A 16,667-nucleotide genomic window follows, 5' to 3' on the forward strand; every position below is an offset into this window, starting at 1 on the left:
TAACAATCAGATCACCTGACCATCCATACCCAAATATGATCGACCCGACAAGCGAGCATAAAATAATATGATTGAATAAATTAGAATTAGAATTAAGCATTCCACTATCTTAGCAAAGTTTCATAGTTCATCATCCATTCCACATTCCATCGATTAAGGCTCCCGCACAAAAGTGCCCACCCACTCCCCCCAAGCCAACACACTCTCCTTCTCCTTTTCCAGCCACTGCAACAACTCCTCCTTCCCCCAAGGCTTCTCCTCCAACGCCTTTCCCAACGCCAACACCTGAAAGAAATACCGATGCGAGCCGTGTCCCAATACCGGTCGCGGCCCACTCCACACATTCTGGTGCCAGTTCACCCCGTACTGAAATCCCCCTTGTAGTGCCCTCTTACTCGCGTCCGTCACAGCAACATCATCTGAAGAGATACTGGTTTTGTCCTTTGAAAGTCCGTAGTATAGCCCATGCACGATTGGATTCGGCAGCGGCGCATCGGCATCCTCGACAATGAGCACGTAGCTGTTGAGTTTCTCTGCGGGCACCGAGTCGTTGGGTACCGTCCAGGAAAGAGGCGGGAAGCGGTTCGCGCCAACCTGAGTGTATTCCGCGGGTAGTGGAGACTGCGATGGGCCCACGGACGAGGTTACCGCGATGGTGGGTTGAAGCGCCTGAAGAGCAGGACTGATGCGCGTGAGTAGTTTTGCGTCGCGGCCTCGTTTGTTGCGCAAGAGACGCCCCAAAAAGGCCTCGATGCGGGGAGGGAGTTTGTCCATGGTTAGATTGGTTGGGTTTTGGCGGGGGACTGTTGGAGTGTGGAAGTCATTAGTCGAATATTGAGTTGGGATGGCTGTTATTTAAATGTCAACGAAAGATGTTAACGCCCCTATTGTATGCCCGAGCCCGATAGCGGGCCGCACTTGGAAGAATTAGGAAAGCAATGTATCCCAGAGCCTATTTCCGGGTAGCCGTGAAAGGCAAAGCTCAAGACCCACTAGGATGTACTGACTACTGATGGATCTTCACGAGCGGTTAGCCAGCTTGGCTATCGGATAGTGCAGAGAGTTATTCCGACAGGATATTGGTTAAATTGGGCTCCCATTCTACATATGCTGTGGTCATCTGATGACGTGCCAGCCAAAGATGGTGGCATCGGTAACCCATGGGCTTCGTATCGGGACTTTCGGAGTTTCCCAATGTAGAAATAAAAAGCATCTGGCGACGCTACTGCGGCTCCTTTGGGTAGAAAGATGAAATGGTTAAAGCACTTCCCTGTGCTAGACCCGCGGCTTAGGGGGATATGTAAGCTTAATCAATCTTATCGCCGGTTATGCACCTTCGTTGGGGACGGAAAAAGGAGAGGGGAGGGCGGGATTGATCATTGACCCTGTCTCTGCTTGCTATTGCCATATAGTGCTATGTCAGTTAACGTTCTTCAACAAGTCGTCTCGATGGTGTAGTTGGTTATCACGTGGGTCTCATACTACAGTATGACGTGGAAGCATAACTTCCATGCAATCCCAAGGCCGGGAGTTCGAACCTCCCTCGGGACACATCTTTTTTTATCTTCTTACTTTTTTTCCTTCCGCTTTGAATCAACTGTTCTTCTCTTCCAAGATAAACTCATTATTATTTTTTCGCTCTTTTTTTTAATGTAGTCAATTTTCCAAACACATCACTGGCTTCCCTCATACATACTGGTAGTACTAGTAGCCTTCTTAAGTTGCCTTCAGATCCACAACGTCGACTTCAGGTTATTGAAGACGATCTTCGGCAAAATATATTTCAATCACGCTATTATGACCTGTGGGTGGAGTCATTCTTCAGCAATATCTACTACCACTTTCGCACCTCATAACCCTTTCCAGCCCTGTCATCATTTGCCACACGACCTTTTTAAATCCCCAGAGTTTTGATTGAAGCAGTGTATAGAATGCCTCCTCTCACATGGCTATACAAAGTGCCCAGGTGAAGTCGACTTTGCGCTGCCAATCATCGTCACATCAATCTAAGTGCGGCCGGGTTGTATACGTGGAAATCTGGCTGATCCGCCCCAGTTAGATATTTAAATAACGAACATCTCGAGAACCTCTTGCTCTTCGTGTATTGTAGCTAGCTCCACGACCCTGGAGACAGCATGGCCACCTGACACCACTTCTCCGGACCAAGGAATCGAAATGTCAAATCGCTCGGGTGTATGCTGCGTGTATCTTGAGTCATCCACGAGGTCGCTATACCCAGGGAGGATCCCCTTGAACTTCCACCCTACTCTGAGTCTCAGGTTTTCGGGGACAGAAACAGCATTTTCCATAACACGATGACGAGCGTTTGGCATTTGCCATATGAAGGTTGCCAGAGTAAACAAAATGTCCGGTTCGTACTTGTGATTCTCCATAGACCAAGTCATAAGGGCTCTGAGCTGAGTATGAGTGGCCGTATGAACATAATCAAAATTTGCTACAAGCGCACTGTCGACAACAGAGCCAGGTAGCGAAAAACCCATGTCGCGCAGGTAATCTGGGTCGATTGCAGCTTTATTCAAACTCATACCAACTCTCAATGGTGGGTCTTCTCCGCTCTTTTCCCAAGAGGCGTTGAAGACGTCCTGCATACGAGGCATATGGATCGCTGGCTCCAGTCGCCGGAAGCTCGTCAAGGATTCTTCAGACCTCTTCGAGTGCTTCTGAAGCTCACACATGGACGATTCTACCCAGAAGAGATCTCGAGCAGGTGACTTCCTCTCGAACCATAAGTTACCGCATGCCAATCCGTCAAGGTAAGGGCAACGACTTCCGCCCAGGCCTGCTCCCGTGAGCCCGGGAGTCATGCCGCTGCTGGTAAGACTGGCAGCCTCAGACCCTTGGCTTTTCAGCAACACTCGGTACGTATTTTGTTTTCCATTGATGATTCTTTCTTCGGTCGCAGGGGCACAGCTTGGCTCTGTGCATCCTGACTTCAAGAGGTCATCAACATGATCAGGAGAGCCGGGTTTCACAATCTGAAAGGAGCCTTCGGAGGCATATTTAGCTTGGTGGGTACCGTCGAATTCATGCGAAATGAGGTCTTACAGCTTCTCGAATGAAGCTATGTTGGATGGTTCCTCGAGAAGCCACTTGAGAAGATCTTGACCACAAACTGTCGACATAGTCTGTATCCAATCAGAGTTTTCCCATTTTTTGTTGGGGATTCTCAAACTAACGGTCTCTTGTCGAGATCAGCCGGTAACTGAGTAGTGGTGGAATTGAAGTAAATATCTGTAAATTGGAAACGTGGTGCGACTACGAGTGATAGATAGATAAATACAATATTGAGGCACAATCCAGCAGAAGCCGATGTACCTTTTAGATCATTGATAACTCAAAGGCATAGAATTGAACGTCACGGTTTATCGTATTGTCCTCTATTTCCCGCTACGTTATAGTCCCAATTTGTCCACTTACCTCGAACAAAAGTTTCTACAAATAAGTATCTGCTATCCCAGGGAATGTTACACAAACCAGAGCAAATCCCTGTTCAAGTTGTATAACGTAGGCGCTGATATATACTGTATCAGCTTATTCATGAACCTCCTTCCAACCTTAACCCGAACACATTCCCTCTCTAGACTCGTAATGTTCTAGTGCAAGGGATAGAGGGAGGTTATCAGATAGGAAATCTTTCATAACACCTTGCTTTGTGTAACGGATGTTTTCTCTTTGTGGGCCTCATGTACGTAATGTGCTGTCATTCAACAGCATTAACTATAGAAAGCAAACTTTCGACTACTCGAATGACATGTGCGCAGATCAAGCCCTTGCAACCGCAACGCAGGACTTTCATGCTGCCGGAGCCTGATGTAGACCCCATGAAGGGCAATATCTTCCCGATGATACCGAATACATTGGGAAGTTCTTTTGCTGTCGACACAACAAGATGCATTATGGGCATGCTACATTCCTGGACAATGTAATTACAGGTAATGGTGAAGCTCATCGTGCAATTATTCCGATCGGTTCAGAGCAGGAATCCCGAACCCGCCCAGTAATCTAGCATGCGTCTCGTCTAAAGCTGCTGTCCTGACTTGAAGATGAGGGTTGGTATTCCGCATAGAGTTTTCATAATCTTCTTCATAGAATAAAGTAAAAGGAAATCTAGTACATACGACCATAGGGTGTGGAAAACAGGGCTTCCCGTCCGCTCAGCCGTACTTAAGCCACACGCCGGGAGGTTAGTAGTTGGGTGGGTGACCACCAGCGAATCCCTTCTGTTGTATGTTTTTATCTTCTATTTACTTTTTGTTTCTTGTTTTTCTTGGCTTTGATGTTCGATTTTATTTGCTTCCGTTGTAATTCATCGTGGTGACGCTGAAACGCGTGGCCATTTTCTAATCATGGGAACCAGTGCGCGAGCTTGCAATTTAGATCTAAATCCCCTGCTACGCGAAGGCATCTTTGGTTTAGGCCGTTCAGGCGATGGCGTGCGTGGAAGCTGAGCTGATATCTGTGAGAAAGATCTTAATCTAGCACAGAAGCTCACCAGTGACATAGCTCAGGGTGTAAGTAAGCCACACTCAAGGAGTCGACGATTTTAGCGACCCAAGCACTGAACGGATGCAACCATCATGGGTAGGCAATCTCTAGGAGAGCGTTACCCTTGAGATACAGGATATATTCGGGCCTGGCATTTACCAGGCGTGTAATTGCATTAGGGGTGCCAAGAAGATTGTCTTGACAAGATACTTTGTGATGTTGTCATAGACCTAGGACCTATTTCCGGCATCATCGGCCCACTTCTGAAGAGCAACGAAGATACATCAATGATAGCTGAGTAGCAGAAGGCAGGGCTACCGCCGATCTGGAACACAGAAACAAGACTTTCTCAGCGGAAGGCCCCAGCCCGCCACGAAGGTTACAGTTAGACTTACCGTCTTTTCACTGGTAAAGTTCACGACTGGGTAAATGGTTTGCTGACCCCAGTTTTAGTGATGAAAAGCTGGCTGGCCCTGACTTAGCACCACTGGCCACCAGAGTTCCAGCAACCTTCCAAGAATACTATACGTCGTCACAAGGTGAGGTGTGGCTGTCATCGAACAGTTTGGTGTATCCTGGCACCTCATTTAGGTTGCCCATCAGGTGCCTCCTATTGGGTGATGGAGTATATTTCCAACAACGTTTTCGGAAAGCTGGCTATCAGCACCTAGGGCTCAGGGCCAAGACTTCTTCACAGTTCGAGTCTGCAACCGACTGCAGGTTATGGCGTCTGCAAAGAGGCCTGGGTAGCAGCGACTTTCTACTTTCGGCCTTCAGGAATGGAGTGGGGCTACAGTCTGGGCTCGGAGGCCCCAAAATAAACCTAGTCTTGTCCGGCTGCGGCTGTTCGATGCTGATCCTCAAGGCAATCCAAATGGGTATGGCCGCGGAGGTACTTCAGATCACCATGACACGTTGCATATGGTACGACGGCCAGCCGCATCTCAACCCACCTTTCTCCTAAGCCAACCAGAGATGGACATGATATGGAACCCATGGAATGAAACATCGAGAATATGCAGCTGGATGAGACATGGCATCCGCCATTCCGCGGCTGCTACCCTAATATTTGCACGACTTGTGCACTTTCCAGGGTTTCCTTCCTACAACACAAGCCGAAAGAATTCTCTGAGATGTGAACCTGCTATAGCAAGATTAGTAACTATACGAGGCCGTTAGCCTTCAGTCGTGACTCTCTAGGACTTATCGCTATTCGAAGTTTTATGAGGCACAAAAATTAGCACCAGACCTTAATATATCTGGGCTATAATGTAAGAAAATAACATTCATGATACTTCGTTGATGGTCAAAATTACAGAGTGCCAACCTTCATTTGGCTAGCTTTTACCAGGTCCATTGTCCAGAAATGAGTCCGTAAGTGTAAGGAGGGTGCTTCTGATCTCGAATACCGCGGTGCATAATGTTGCACTCAAGTGCGTCACTATCGACTTGTATACCACCCTAAGGATAAGTGGCATCGGGGTTCGAGCAGTCAGCACGTCGTCAAGATAGTGCCTTTCCCCAGTAGAAGCAATTGGTGCAAGACGCCGTCATTAGCTGGAGCCAACCATGGTAAGTTTATATCATGTATGCTTTCGGCACATATCCGCGATGTACAGTTGTATCTGCATGCGGTTGACTGTAACAATAGTTTGACGTTCATCCATATCAGTATTCCTGCGAAGTCGCCGCGGAGTTCAGCTTCAGCTCCATTTGAGGAGGGAGGGTTGCATGCAGCTCCCACAGATGCCTATATAATTCCGGGATAATCCCTCCACGAAAATCGTTTATCCTTCATTGTCAACCGAATCACCTCCTACAGACTCATCCCACATTAGAACACCGCAAAAATGTCTGGAGACGAGACTGAAGAACACTGGTTCAGGGTGATAAACAACAGTGGTGCAGCACAGAAGTATATTTTCTTTGCTCCACCTCCCAGTTCCGACTTTTTGACTCCTGCCTGGATTGCAAGCGACAACATTAACAATGAGACGGTCTGGGATATCCACACCACTGCGTACCTCTATGCCGGTATGTCGATTCATTATGTGTTTATCTTTCTTGAAGCCACAACCGACCCACAGACCGTTCAGAGACCAGGCTGATGCGAAACACAGGAGTTGGAACACTCGAAGAAAACCATGTCAATATTGATCAAAGTCATTGGTGGGATTCAGGGATTAGACTCGGAGGCCCAGGTAGTTGTATCTATATAGCGCTCGATGCTATTCCCTGAGAAGTACTGACACAATGATCAGAAATATTCAACCTGGTCTTCGAAGAAGGGGATCCCAAGCTACAGGAGACAGGAGAAAACGCCGAGTCTCTAAATACCTTTACTGTCCGCACCAAGGACATCCCAAACGATGACAAGACGTACGTGCTTGCCTTTGGAAAACGCCAACAACCAGACGATCCCGAAGACCTCGGACCTGTTCATGCGTGCGCAGCGGTATGTCCGTAATTCCTGCGGTTTATTCCCATTTGCCCGCTTTGTTTCTGTTAATGACGCCACCTGTCTTTCTAGATTCCCGTCAAGCAAAACAACTGTCAGCATGTGACCCCTATTATCCAGCTTCATGTCTCCAACATCCCCACGACCCCGGGCGACCTGGTCGATTATGGTGACTTCAAAGAGAAGTCTGCACACATCAACTTTGCAGGCCATACTGAGGACGCAGCTCTCTGTACCGTTCTCCACAAAACAGGCGAGGACAGTAATGCTGTATGGGACACTGCTTACGATAACACACTCCCTGAGTTCTAGACCTGTTCGTGCTCAAGTAGATGCAGGCTGGTTTTTCTATTGCTCTGAAAGCTGAGGGATAGCTCTCATCGCTATTGGCAAGAGTCGGGTGATAGATCTTGAATTGATTGGCTAGCCTGTATCAGATCAATGTTAATTCTCTGCATTTTCGTAACGACAATAGAACGTACAGATTCAAATGAACAGAGTATATAAACCAAGGTTATATCAAGTATCTAGCCATTCTAACCAAAATTTCGGGCTAGTATAGTATGCTCCCGGGGTTTCCCTTGGTATGCTGACAGTAACTCTGAGTGCTTTTGACCGAATAATGTTTTCATCAATCCACCGTTGGATTGGGTAAGATGGCAAGTGATCAGCATTCTCACAATCAAATTTCCACCGCACTCAGATATTGCATCTCATGATCCCAAAGAGCCTTGGAGTGTCATGGTCAGCGTAATAGGTGCGATGGAGCAGTATGCCTTACCCAGTCAAACATTTCCAACGCAGAATCCCCCGTCAGTATGTCATGCATCATACTTGGGGATCGTAAGAACGTCTCTGTGCTTTCTCTATGATTCTGCTGCCCTTCTTGAGCCCCATATGAGGCAAGCAAGGGACCCGGACCGCCATATCCCAATAGATCTAGCATTGTGCCAATTATACCTGCAGCTTTGAGGGTCTCCGATGTTGGTCTTGGTGAGCTCCTCCAGGATATTTGGGAGGCCTTCAATAGCTCAATGAGATCAGCCTGGGGCGTAATTCCCACAGTTCTGCCATTCTTCGATTGTGTTATCACCTCCAAAGATATTACCATGGCAGCTGTCAAGCAATCGGAATTTGAGCGAGATGCCCCGAACCACGCTAGCTGCTGATTATGTGTTTTAGTCAGAACTTGAAATAGTTCAGAATTGAGAGTTAGAACCTGCTGGGCTGCATCCACGCACACGGACCTTAGTCCCTTATGAAGCTCTGGATAAAGAGCCGTCAAGTAATGGCGATGTAAGATGCATCGCGCGCGCTGATACGTTATTTCCAGACAGTACTGTTTGATCACAGTCTCGTCATCTGATGCCCGTGTCTCTGGAGACTGCAACTGAAGTATGCTGGGCAAGCGACTCTTGGTATTTTCCAGTTTCATATTTAATTCAAGAGTTCTTTCGGGAAGTAGGGAAGGGTGTGAAGCCATGTCGCCGACTTCGTTGGCGACAGACAACATTTGCTCCATTGCCGACATGTATACAATGTTGCTGGCCACCTCATCTGCGGGGCGCGAAGGAGGAAGGACAGTAGTTTCTGGACCAAAATCGCTATCCAGAAGGTTCATGGGGCGCCTCACATCGCCTAAACTCTGGCTAATAACCCGGGGTAGACCTGTATGCCATGCGAGTATGGAGTCGATTGTGATCAATACAAGCCATGCTCTGCGCCGCATTTCTGCTTCAAAACTCGATATCTGGAGATGGTAGAGCTGAGGATCCCGATGATATCCCATCATGATTGCTAGTCGCGACACAATGCTGAGCAACATTGGGAGTCCTGTTTTATAGTCGTTGCTTTGGAGGTACTCGATGCCGAGGTATAAGATGGATGCTTCAACTTTATAAAGGCCCGGAGTAGCGAAATTTGACTTCGCCAACGCAACTGCACCATTATTACGGTACACATAGAATGCTCTAGGCAAGTCTAACGAGGACACTTTCGGATCTCCCGTATGCTGAATGTATATCCCACAAGAGAGGGTTGAATACAATAATGCGATCCAAGCGACCGGTGCTCCGGCGGGGTTATCCCAGAATCTCTGGTACTGTTGAAAACCTGCGTTAGATCATTATATTATAGGTCAGTTATTGATGGCATGTACTTCGCTTTTGAACGTCGGAGCGTGAATGATGACTGCAGAACTTGTTAGATCCTTCTCGAGGTAGTTCAAGGATGTATGTAAGACTGTAAGGGTTTGAGTACGTACTTAGCGATGGTTCCCTGGAGTTCAGACAGCGATCGACGAGCATATCTGCAGTTTCGCGAGGCGGTAGTGCATTTAAAAGCTCTGCCATGTCCATCATCTGTGAAATTCCCAGTAGCAGGACTGAGCCTTCCGGCCGGGAGATTCTATCAGTGTCTTGGCCATCATTATCGTTGTAATCTTTTCGGTTGAGCTTCTGGGCCTGACATCTACGTTATGACATGTCATGATGAAAAACCCCTCCTAGAGGCAGGACCAAACGTCGCTGGTGTGACTCACCGCATCGTTCATGATTGCCTGCCAGTGACTTGGATTAACGAATCGAGTTCCACTTTCCCCAGTGAGGAAGCAACCAGTTAAGGAACTTCCCCCTGCGGAAACTTGTGTTGCGGCCGAAGCTATCTCACTTTCGCTAGAATCTCTGCTGGGACTTTCGCCAACATGGAGCCTATCATCCCGAGACGTGGAAGGAGAGTTGCAATCCCGCGTGACTTGCGTTTCTAAGAAGAGCAATCTTTTCTTTAAGAATTGCAATTCATTGTGGACGTCGGTAGGTTCTGGCTTTCCCGATGTCCGGGCGTTCGAACGCTCGGTATTGTATTGACAGGCTGCATCCTGGCCTCGTTTCCGACAGTTCGTGCAGGGGCGTTCCCGGCTGCATCTCAGCCTTTGAAGATGTTATGCATTGCTAAACAGAAGCAAAGAGATCAATTGTCATTTGATCATACTATTAATACATACTTTTTCTCCCTGCACGACGTGCATGACAACAGAACGCGGGGCTTCTGTTCGCGACGTTTCCGATCTCTCGTTGTGGAGATAGTGGTATGCGAGGCCGTCATGATGGAAACCATAAAAAACAATCGAAACCAACAGCCTCCTGGAGAAAAAGGAGTATAGGTGGACTAGGGATCATCGGGTTTCTTGTAAGTTGCGTTTCCGGATTTCTCGGGTTTCTCGGCTCGAGGCTTGGACCCACTGCGTTTCATGAAGGAACGGTCCTAAATGCTCCTTTGCCTTCTAACTACATTGAGCTTTGATCGACCTTTCCCATGGTTTTAGTTTAATCGTAGTCATGACACTTTGCGTAACCGAAATGGAGCATGCTAACACTTATGATGGATTTCTCTCTTATGCTAAATTACACCGACTACTTTAGATGGGTCCACCCGAGGAGACACACATAAAGACCATGGCACCTCCAGTCGTCGTCGTCGTTTCGGTCCCTCACACACTGCCTGTTATTCACGTTAGGGCGACATCTTTGGATATTCCAAATTATAGAGTATATCATGGCAGATTCCGAATCCAGGTTCCGCGTTGTGATTGTGGGCGGTTCAATCGCCGGGCTTACACTCGCTCACTGTCTGCTTCGAAACAACATAGACTTTGTTGTGCTGGAGTCCCATGCGGATATTGCACCCCAGGTTGGTGCATCTATTGGTATTCTCCCAAACGGTGCTCGCATCCTGGACCAACTAGGCCTTTACGACGACGTTCTCAGTCAAGTTGAGCCTCTCACTAGTAATTTCACATGGACCGATGACGCCAAGCCCATCACCGACACAGTTGCTCCCCTAATTATATATGAAAGGTAAGCCAATATATCCGGTCGTCCTCAGATTTCATACACTGGCGGCGAGTCTGATTCAATAGACACGGTTATCCGGTTGCATTCCTTGATCGCCAAGTTCTGCTCAGCATTCTGTACGAGGGCCTCGGAGACAAAAGACATCGTGTTATGGTGAACAAGAAGGTGACTGAGATAGAGCATACCCCTGAAAAGGTTATGGTCCGTTGTGCGGATCAATCCGTCCATGAGGGTGATCTTGTTGTTGGAGCCGATGGGGTACGGAGCACAGTGAGACGACAGATGTGGCAGTATGTGGAGTCTCGAGGGATGGAACATGAAGCCCTGAAGGAGAAGAACTGTAAGACTCCACCATACATAAGCAAAAGCTTCATATGACCCTTACTAATTCGTATGCAATATAGTGATGACATCCGAGTACAACTGTGTATTCGGTATATCCTCAGCCACCCCTGGACTGAGACCGGGACACGGACATAGAACCTTCGCGGAGGGCTATTCCATACTCACGATCATCGGCAAAGAAGGGCGCGTTTATTGGTTTTTCTTCACTAGAATGGACCGAACTTACCCCGCATCTCAAATTCCAAGATTCAGTCAAGATGAGATCGATAGCCATCTTGGCCCCTATCTACAGAAGCCAATAACTCCCAACGTACCGCTTGCTGAAATCAACAAAAGAGCAATTGTCAGAACTTTTGTACCCCTTGAAGAGGCTGTCTATAAGCATTGGTGTGTCGATCGATATGTTTGCATTGGTGACTCAGCCCATAAGGTGCGTCTAATCTCTCAAGCATTACCAGAGACTCAACTAAGATATTGGTTATAGATGACACCAAATCTGGGACAGGGGGGCAACAGTGCAATTGAGAGCGCTGCATCGCTTGCAAACAGCCTCTCTAGATTATTGAAGGGCCCTACAAAACCTAGGACAGATGTCCGGGATATCCACCAGTGCCTGCAAGCATGGCAGAACATCCGCCAGAAACGGCTTGAACATATTTCGCAGTCAGCTTATGACTTGACCAGAATAGAGGCTCTAGCTGGTCTCAAAGAAAAGATCATTGGGCTTTATCTTCTTCCATATCTTAGTCAATACTTGGTCGATAAAACGTCCGCTACAATTGTTGGAGCAGCAAAGATCGACGGTCTACCTCTGCCACCAAAGTCGCTAGCATGCACCATGCCGTATCTGGATGATGACAACAGTGTCTTCAAACGGGATAATGTGTTATGGAAGCGTGCTCTTTCAATCGTTCCTCTTGTTGCCTGTTATGCTGCTGCGCAAAAGACAATGGGGGCGTTGATAACTCAGACTGAGCCATTCATGGTGTCTCTATTTGTAGAGGGCATATGGTCTGCAGAGAATGGGGAGGCACTCAGCCTAGCCAGACCACTCTATAATATCCCATTCCTGGACAAACTCTTTCGGCCTGCAATTACGTGTTTCTTGCCTTCTATCAGTGGATCTGATCCGCAATCCCGGACTCAAATGCTATCATTTATGGCCGACATTGGCCCCATTTATGGAATATGGCTGTTGGAAAGTTATCGCAAGGCACATTCCTGGTATGAGCTCATACTGTAAGTTCACCTACCTGAAAATCCTCCCCTCCACAAGTAAATAAGGCTAAATGAAAACCAAATAGCCCGATAGCCGCGGGAATCGCGTCCCAATTGAAGGGCATTGGAAAATTTGCTCCAATCTACTACGCATTGGAACATTTCCGCTCGCCCCTTTCAAGCCTTCTACCGGGGGCAAAGCATCAGATAACGCAGGAGGCCTCGAGCTCTTTGCTGATCGCCATGACATACATGGCTTCCTTTTGCAATTGATCCCAACTTTTTTTCGGGCTAGGCGAACGATTGATGGTTTCACTGTATGGTGCTGCGACCCATGAGAAAGCCGTCCTTCCCTGACCGTCTTTCCCATCTATATCGACAACCCCGCTCTCAATTAGGATTTTCATCATCTCAATTTTGCCTTGTTCGGCAGCATGTGACAAAGCATCTCGACCAGTTCCATCCCGTAGCGTTACGTCGCAACCAAGCTCAAGGAGCTGTCTCATTGTAGACCCGTTGTTTCCAGTTACTGCCCAGTGGATGGCAACTCCCCCGTAGGAGTCCAACCAACGAAGACTGCATGGGAGGGAAAGTAGGACACTGCAAACATCCCTTTTACCTCGAGTGATTGCAGCTTGCAAAGCGTTTGTGGGGCTGGCAATAGTGACTCTATCACAGCTGAGCAAAAATTCCACAATTTCTGCCTTGGCACTCTTAATCGCACAGATAAGCGGTAGCGAACGACAGTTGAGCTTATGGTTCAGATCGATTTTGCCAGTGAGGTAGAGGAGCTTTAATATGGCTACATGACCACGTTTAATAGCGTACTCCACCAGATACAAAGCCATAGAACCTCTTTTCATCTTGATTCGCTTGCTGTTGACCACATATTGTTTCATACGATCAATAACCCCAGCCTCAAGCAAGGAGTTGTCGACAGAGGCATCTGAACTCGTATTGCAACCAAGTAAGGCCCTGATTGCAAGTGTGTTACCCAAGTAGACAGCCGCACCCATTGGGCTGTGATACCTTCCCATTTGCTTCCACATCTGTGGCGTACGTAGAAGTTCCAGGCGGATGAGGTGGTCCAAGTTCAATTCTGCTAGAACGTATAGAACCGTGACGTCGGATCCATATTGGCGAATGTGACATAATGTAAGGGCATTGCGGATGTGCTTGAAGTCCTCGAATGACAAAGAAAACGCTTGCAGGAAGGCAGCTTGCGAAGTGCCTCCAGCCTCAGCCGCATTGCTGTGAGGCAGGAGGCTATGGATAGCATAATTGAGGAATGGGGTTTCTGCATCCAGATAGTTCTCGACTTGAGGTGGCCATACTAGGGGTGGCCATACACAGGGTCTTCGAAGCTCCTTTGCGGCCATGAGCTTGATTTGACAGATGTATCGGAAGCAGATTTGTGCAAGCTCGTTATGGGCGTTCCCGATTGTGTTCGCGCTCGACCCAGCCTGGAGTTTGCTAAAACCGTCCCGTCGTAGTAGAAAATCTCGCACTGACTCGTGAATGAAATGTACTATGCGAGCTTTGGTGCGGGTAATTTCCACGAGGCCTTTGGAGACGTTGAGGATAAAGTTCTCAATGTGCGGGTCAATGTGCCATTCGCCTTCTCTTTTGATCAAGCCGTTTTTGGTAAACAGCACCCCGAAGTAAAACTCATCCTTGGACAATGGACGTTGTGCAAACAGGATGAGTCGAAGACAAAAGATAAGGTCATCAATTTCATCAGTGTCTCTGGTCAGCATATCGGTGAAAAGCTCATCGAGCCCGTCCGGGATTTCATCCAGCCGTTGACGTACGGCGTGGATTTTGCCCTTGGCGAACGCATCATTTAGCGATCGAACTACAAGTATAACCCAGAGGAATACACCGGATGCTCGGGCGCACACTTCTTCTCTAATCTCTTGGAGCATTTTTGACTTGCCCCCTTTCAATTTCGTCTCAACGTACTTCCGCATGTCGCCTTGATGCTCCTGCTGGTACTCCAAGACCCACTCAATGCCACGCTCAATATTGAGTTGTGGATAGTGTCGGCTTGCCAGACAGATTCTCAGATGAACATCGCATGCATTCAAAGAGTGCCCCAAGTGCTCGAGGAACGGTATCATGTCCTCCATCTCGGCTTGGTCGCATTCGTCCAGAGCATCAATAAAGAAGAACACGTAGCGGTTGTTCAGCAATCGGATGAGCGATAACAGCTGATGTTTCAAGTCTCGGATTGTCCAATTTATGCCGTCATCTTGACTTAGCATCTTCGCTGCAAAGCTAAAGTAGGGCTGTTTGGCACTCGATGGAACGGCAGTAGATGAGAGAAGCTGGTGCAAGAGTGAGCGATACATACCCACAGTGTTCCTCTCTAGGTCCACCCCTTGGGCATGGAAAAAGAAAGAGGAGATGATTGTGTCTTTTCCAGTTTGCTTTGCCTTTGAAAGGAGGTGTTTCATGAGCGTCGACTTTCCGGCTCCGGGCTTCCCTTTGATCCAGAAAAATCCTCCGTGACTTTTTAAATCCTCCCCGCTCATCCATGTCTTATATTCTGGTCGTTCTAGTACCCAAATGCATGTCGTACTGAGGGGATCCATAATCTCGTCCAGGCGATATTGAGCTTGGGGGAAAGTTAATAGATCAAGGCACGCCTTTTCCCGTTCGTTACTGGAGTCTTCAGAAGTCTCTGCGGGTCTTTTTCGCGGATTAAACTGGGAGGCAATTATATCTGCAGGGTAATCAATTGACGCTCAGTAAAGTACACAGCTAATAGAACCTAGTGAAAGCTATGAACACAATAGTTGCTTACATACCCTGGGCCAGGCCCGCTGATGATGTCGCATTCGAAATGGGATTCTGATCCAGGAGAGCACGCATGCAAGCCGCTGCACTCGCAGCTGCGTAGTATTGCCAAGTATCATTCTTATGGCTATCAGCGTAGTCGCTTACTCCTTTGATCAGGATGCAAGGGATATTGTCCCATACGCCGGCCCCTTCCATCTCAAAACCAAGAACTTCCTCGCGCTTGGAATCTTGTCTCGATCCTTGGCAGAGCACATCACAGTATCTCCAGAGGCAAGCCGGCCAATATGGATATACGGAGCCCCATCAGAGTCCACACGACGGCGGTCCACGACACTTGGGTCCCCGCTGGCATCACTGATACACAGACAGCGTACGCGATGCTTGTATTCAGCTTTAAATAGGATAACGCTTTTAATACCAGGATATGGCACATCCTTGCTACCTTGTATAGTCTGAAGATGCCCCTGTTGGTCTTTGGAGAGGTCGCCATGACGCGACTCTAAGCAGGTCATGAATGATCCGATCTGCAGACTCGCTCGCCCTAAATTGGACTCTGACGTATTCTTGCGCACAAATCGGTGCGGAAGTCTTTTCCCCAAATCATATTGAATAATCGCGCTGCTAATTATCACATCGCCGAGGAAAACATCTCTCCTGCGTTGTGTTGGACCCACGTCCGTCCTGTAAGGCACTCCTCCACAGATCCCTATTAAAAGGGCCAGTTCAATGCCGGGGTAGCTTTGTTTGATATTACTGGCCACGCTGGATGATTCGGCTTTCCCACAACCACCCATGTGGGCCAGAACCACGTTGTAACAGCCAATGCGGCCCAGCGTATAGTGGTTGGGGTCATTTCGTACAGGACCGTATTTTTCATAGACAGTTCTATCGTAGACCGTGTCAAACAGCGGTATCGCCACTTCTGCCTCCAGGGGAAGCGGGCATATAATTGCGATTGTAAAATGAGCACGACTGAGGTGGTGGACAGCTTCTGTTGGCATTCTGTGGATATAGTATGGGCAGTACAGGTGGTGAAAGAAACAAACAAGGTGCTATTCGGGGGCCAGTTGGTAGTGGCAGGTTCGGTTGTTATATAAACGCCGGCGCATGCAACTATGCCCTATATGGAGAAGGCGCAGCAGCGCGTAAGTCTATTAGCGCGGCTCTGGATTACGCCTTTCCCCCAAGCTAATCTTATCGTCGGTATTTGACTGGCTGCTTCTGATTACAGAAGCTGGGGTGTCATCCTGCCTTGCGGCCACGATGACTGCCAACCTTCACATCTGTGCCTGACAGAGGCGCTCAGAGTACGATGTTACATGGAGAGAATTGCATCACTGGAGAAAGTTCCTCGTTCTTTGCCGTATCTAAGTGTTGTTATGGATCAATCAAATACATACGACCACAGGGTGTGGAAAACAGGGCTTCCCGTCCGCTCAGCCGTACTTAAGCCACACGCCGGGAGGTTAGTAGTTGGGTGGGTGACC

General features: G+C 48.1%; 6 protein-coding genes and 1 non-coding gene across 7 annotated transcripts; 3 read left to right on the forward strand and 4 right to left on the reverse strand.

Moving 5' to 3' along the window:
- Nucleotides 1-114: 114 nt before the first annotated feature.
- On the reverse strand, nucleotides 115-1,054 carry BO85DRAFT_452977 (YbhB/YbcL family Raf kinase inhibitor-like protein). Its single transcript, XM_025660962.1, has one exon. The coding sequence runs from the start codon at nucleotides 772-774 to the stop codon at nucleotides 154-156; it is 621 nt and encodes a 206-aa protein (XP_025511753.1). The 5' UTR covers nucleotides 775-1,054; the 3' UTR covers nucleotides 115-153.
- A 389-nt stretch (nucleotides 1,055-1,443) lies between these two features.
- Nucleotides 1,444-1,551, forward strand: BO85DRAFT_t241. Its single transcript has one exon. It is a non-coding gene; the product is annotated as a tRNA-Met (tRNA).
- A 788-nt stretch (nucleotides 1,552-2,339) lies between these two features.
- Nucleotides 2,340-2,825, reverse strand: BO85DRAFT_345038 (uncharacterized protein; the record flags this gene model as incomplete). Its single annotated transcript, XM_025655467.1, has 1 exon — nucleotides 2,340-2,825. A coding segment is annotated over one exon (486 nt), but the record flags the coding sequence as incomplete, so codon positions are not given.
- Nucleotides 2,826-6,075: 3,250 nt separating this feature from the next.
- BO85DRAFT_462840 (uncharacterized protein) lies at nucleotides 6,076-7,276 on the forward strand (the record flags this gene model as incomplete). The annotated part of the gene is made up of 2 exons (XM_025661873.1): nucleotides 6,076-6,078; nucleotides 7,037-7,276. The coding sequence occupies 2 exons, from the start codon at nucleotides 6,076-6,078 to the stop codon at nucleotides 7,274-7,276; spliced, it is 243 nt and encodes an 80-aa protein (XP_025511755.1).
- A 433-nt stretch (nucleotides 7,277-7,709) lies between these two features.
- BO85DRAFT_380882 (uncharacterized protein) lies at nucleotides 7,710-10,066 on the reverse strand (the record flags this gene model as incomplete). Its single annotated transcript, XM_025656400.1, has 5 exons — nucleotides 7,710-9,065; nucleotides 9,123-9,173; nucleotides 9,265-9,420; nucleotides 9,504-9,891; nucleotides 9,966-10,066. The coding sequence occupies 5 exons, from the start codon at nucleotides 10,064-10,066 to the stop codon at nucleotides 7,710-7,712; spliced, it is 2,052 nt and encodes a 683-aa protein (XP_025511756.1).
- A 450-nt stretch (nucleotides 10,067-10,516) lies between these two features.
- Nucleotides 10,517-12,651, forward strand: BO85DRAFT_504041 (FAD-dependent oxidoreductase; the record flags this gene model as incomplete). The annotated part of the gene is made up of 5 exons (XM_025664277.1): nucleotides 10,517-10,818; nucleotides 10,881-11,155; nucleotides 11,220-11,590; nucleotides 11,645-12,399; nucleotides 12,465-12,651. The coding sequence occupies 5 exons, from the start codon at nucleotides 10,517-10,519 to the stop codon at nucleotides 12,649-12,651; spliced, it is 1,890 nt and encodes a 629-aa protein (XP_025511757.1).
- A 253-nt stretch (nucleotides 12,652-12,904) lies between these two features.
- BO85DRAFT_504047 (uncharacterized protein) lies at nucleotides 12,905-16,181 on the reverse strand (the record flags this gene model as incomplete). The annotated part of the gene is made up of 4 exons (XM_025664278.1): nucleotides 12,905-12,954; nucleotides 12,998-15,103; nucleotides 15,189-15,304; nucleotides 15,361-16,181. 4 exons carry the CDS (start codon nucleotides 16,179-16,181, stop codon nucleotides 12,905-12,907), a joined length of 3,093 nt encoding a protein of 1,030 aa, XP_025511758.1.
- Between the last annotated feature and the right edge of the window lie 486 nt (nucleotides 16,182-16,667).

Source organism: Aspergillus piperis (assembly GCF_003184755.1).
Source record: "Aspergillus piperis CBS 112811 unplaced genomic scaffold BO85scaffold_22, whole genome shotgun sequence".
Taxonomy (NCBI): domain Eukaryota; kingdom Fungi; phylum Ascomycota; class Eurotiomycetes; order Eurotiales; family Aspergillaceae; genus Aspergillus; species Aspergillus piperis.

Excerpts from the sequence above, each read along its gene's own strand:
- BO85DRAFT_452977 (XM_025660962.1), bottom strand. The coding sequence starts at position 774 with ATGGACAAACTCCCTCCCCGCATCGAGGCCTTTTTGGGGCGTCTCTTG.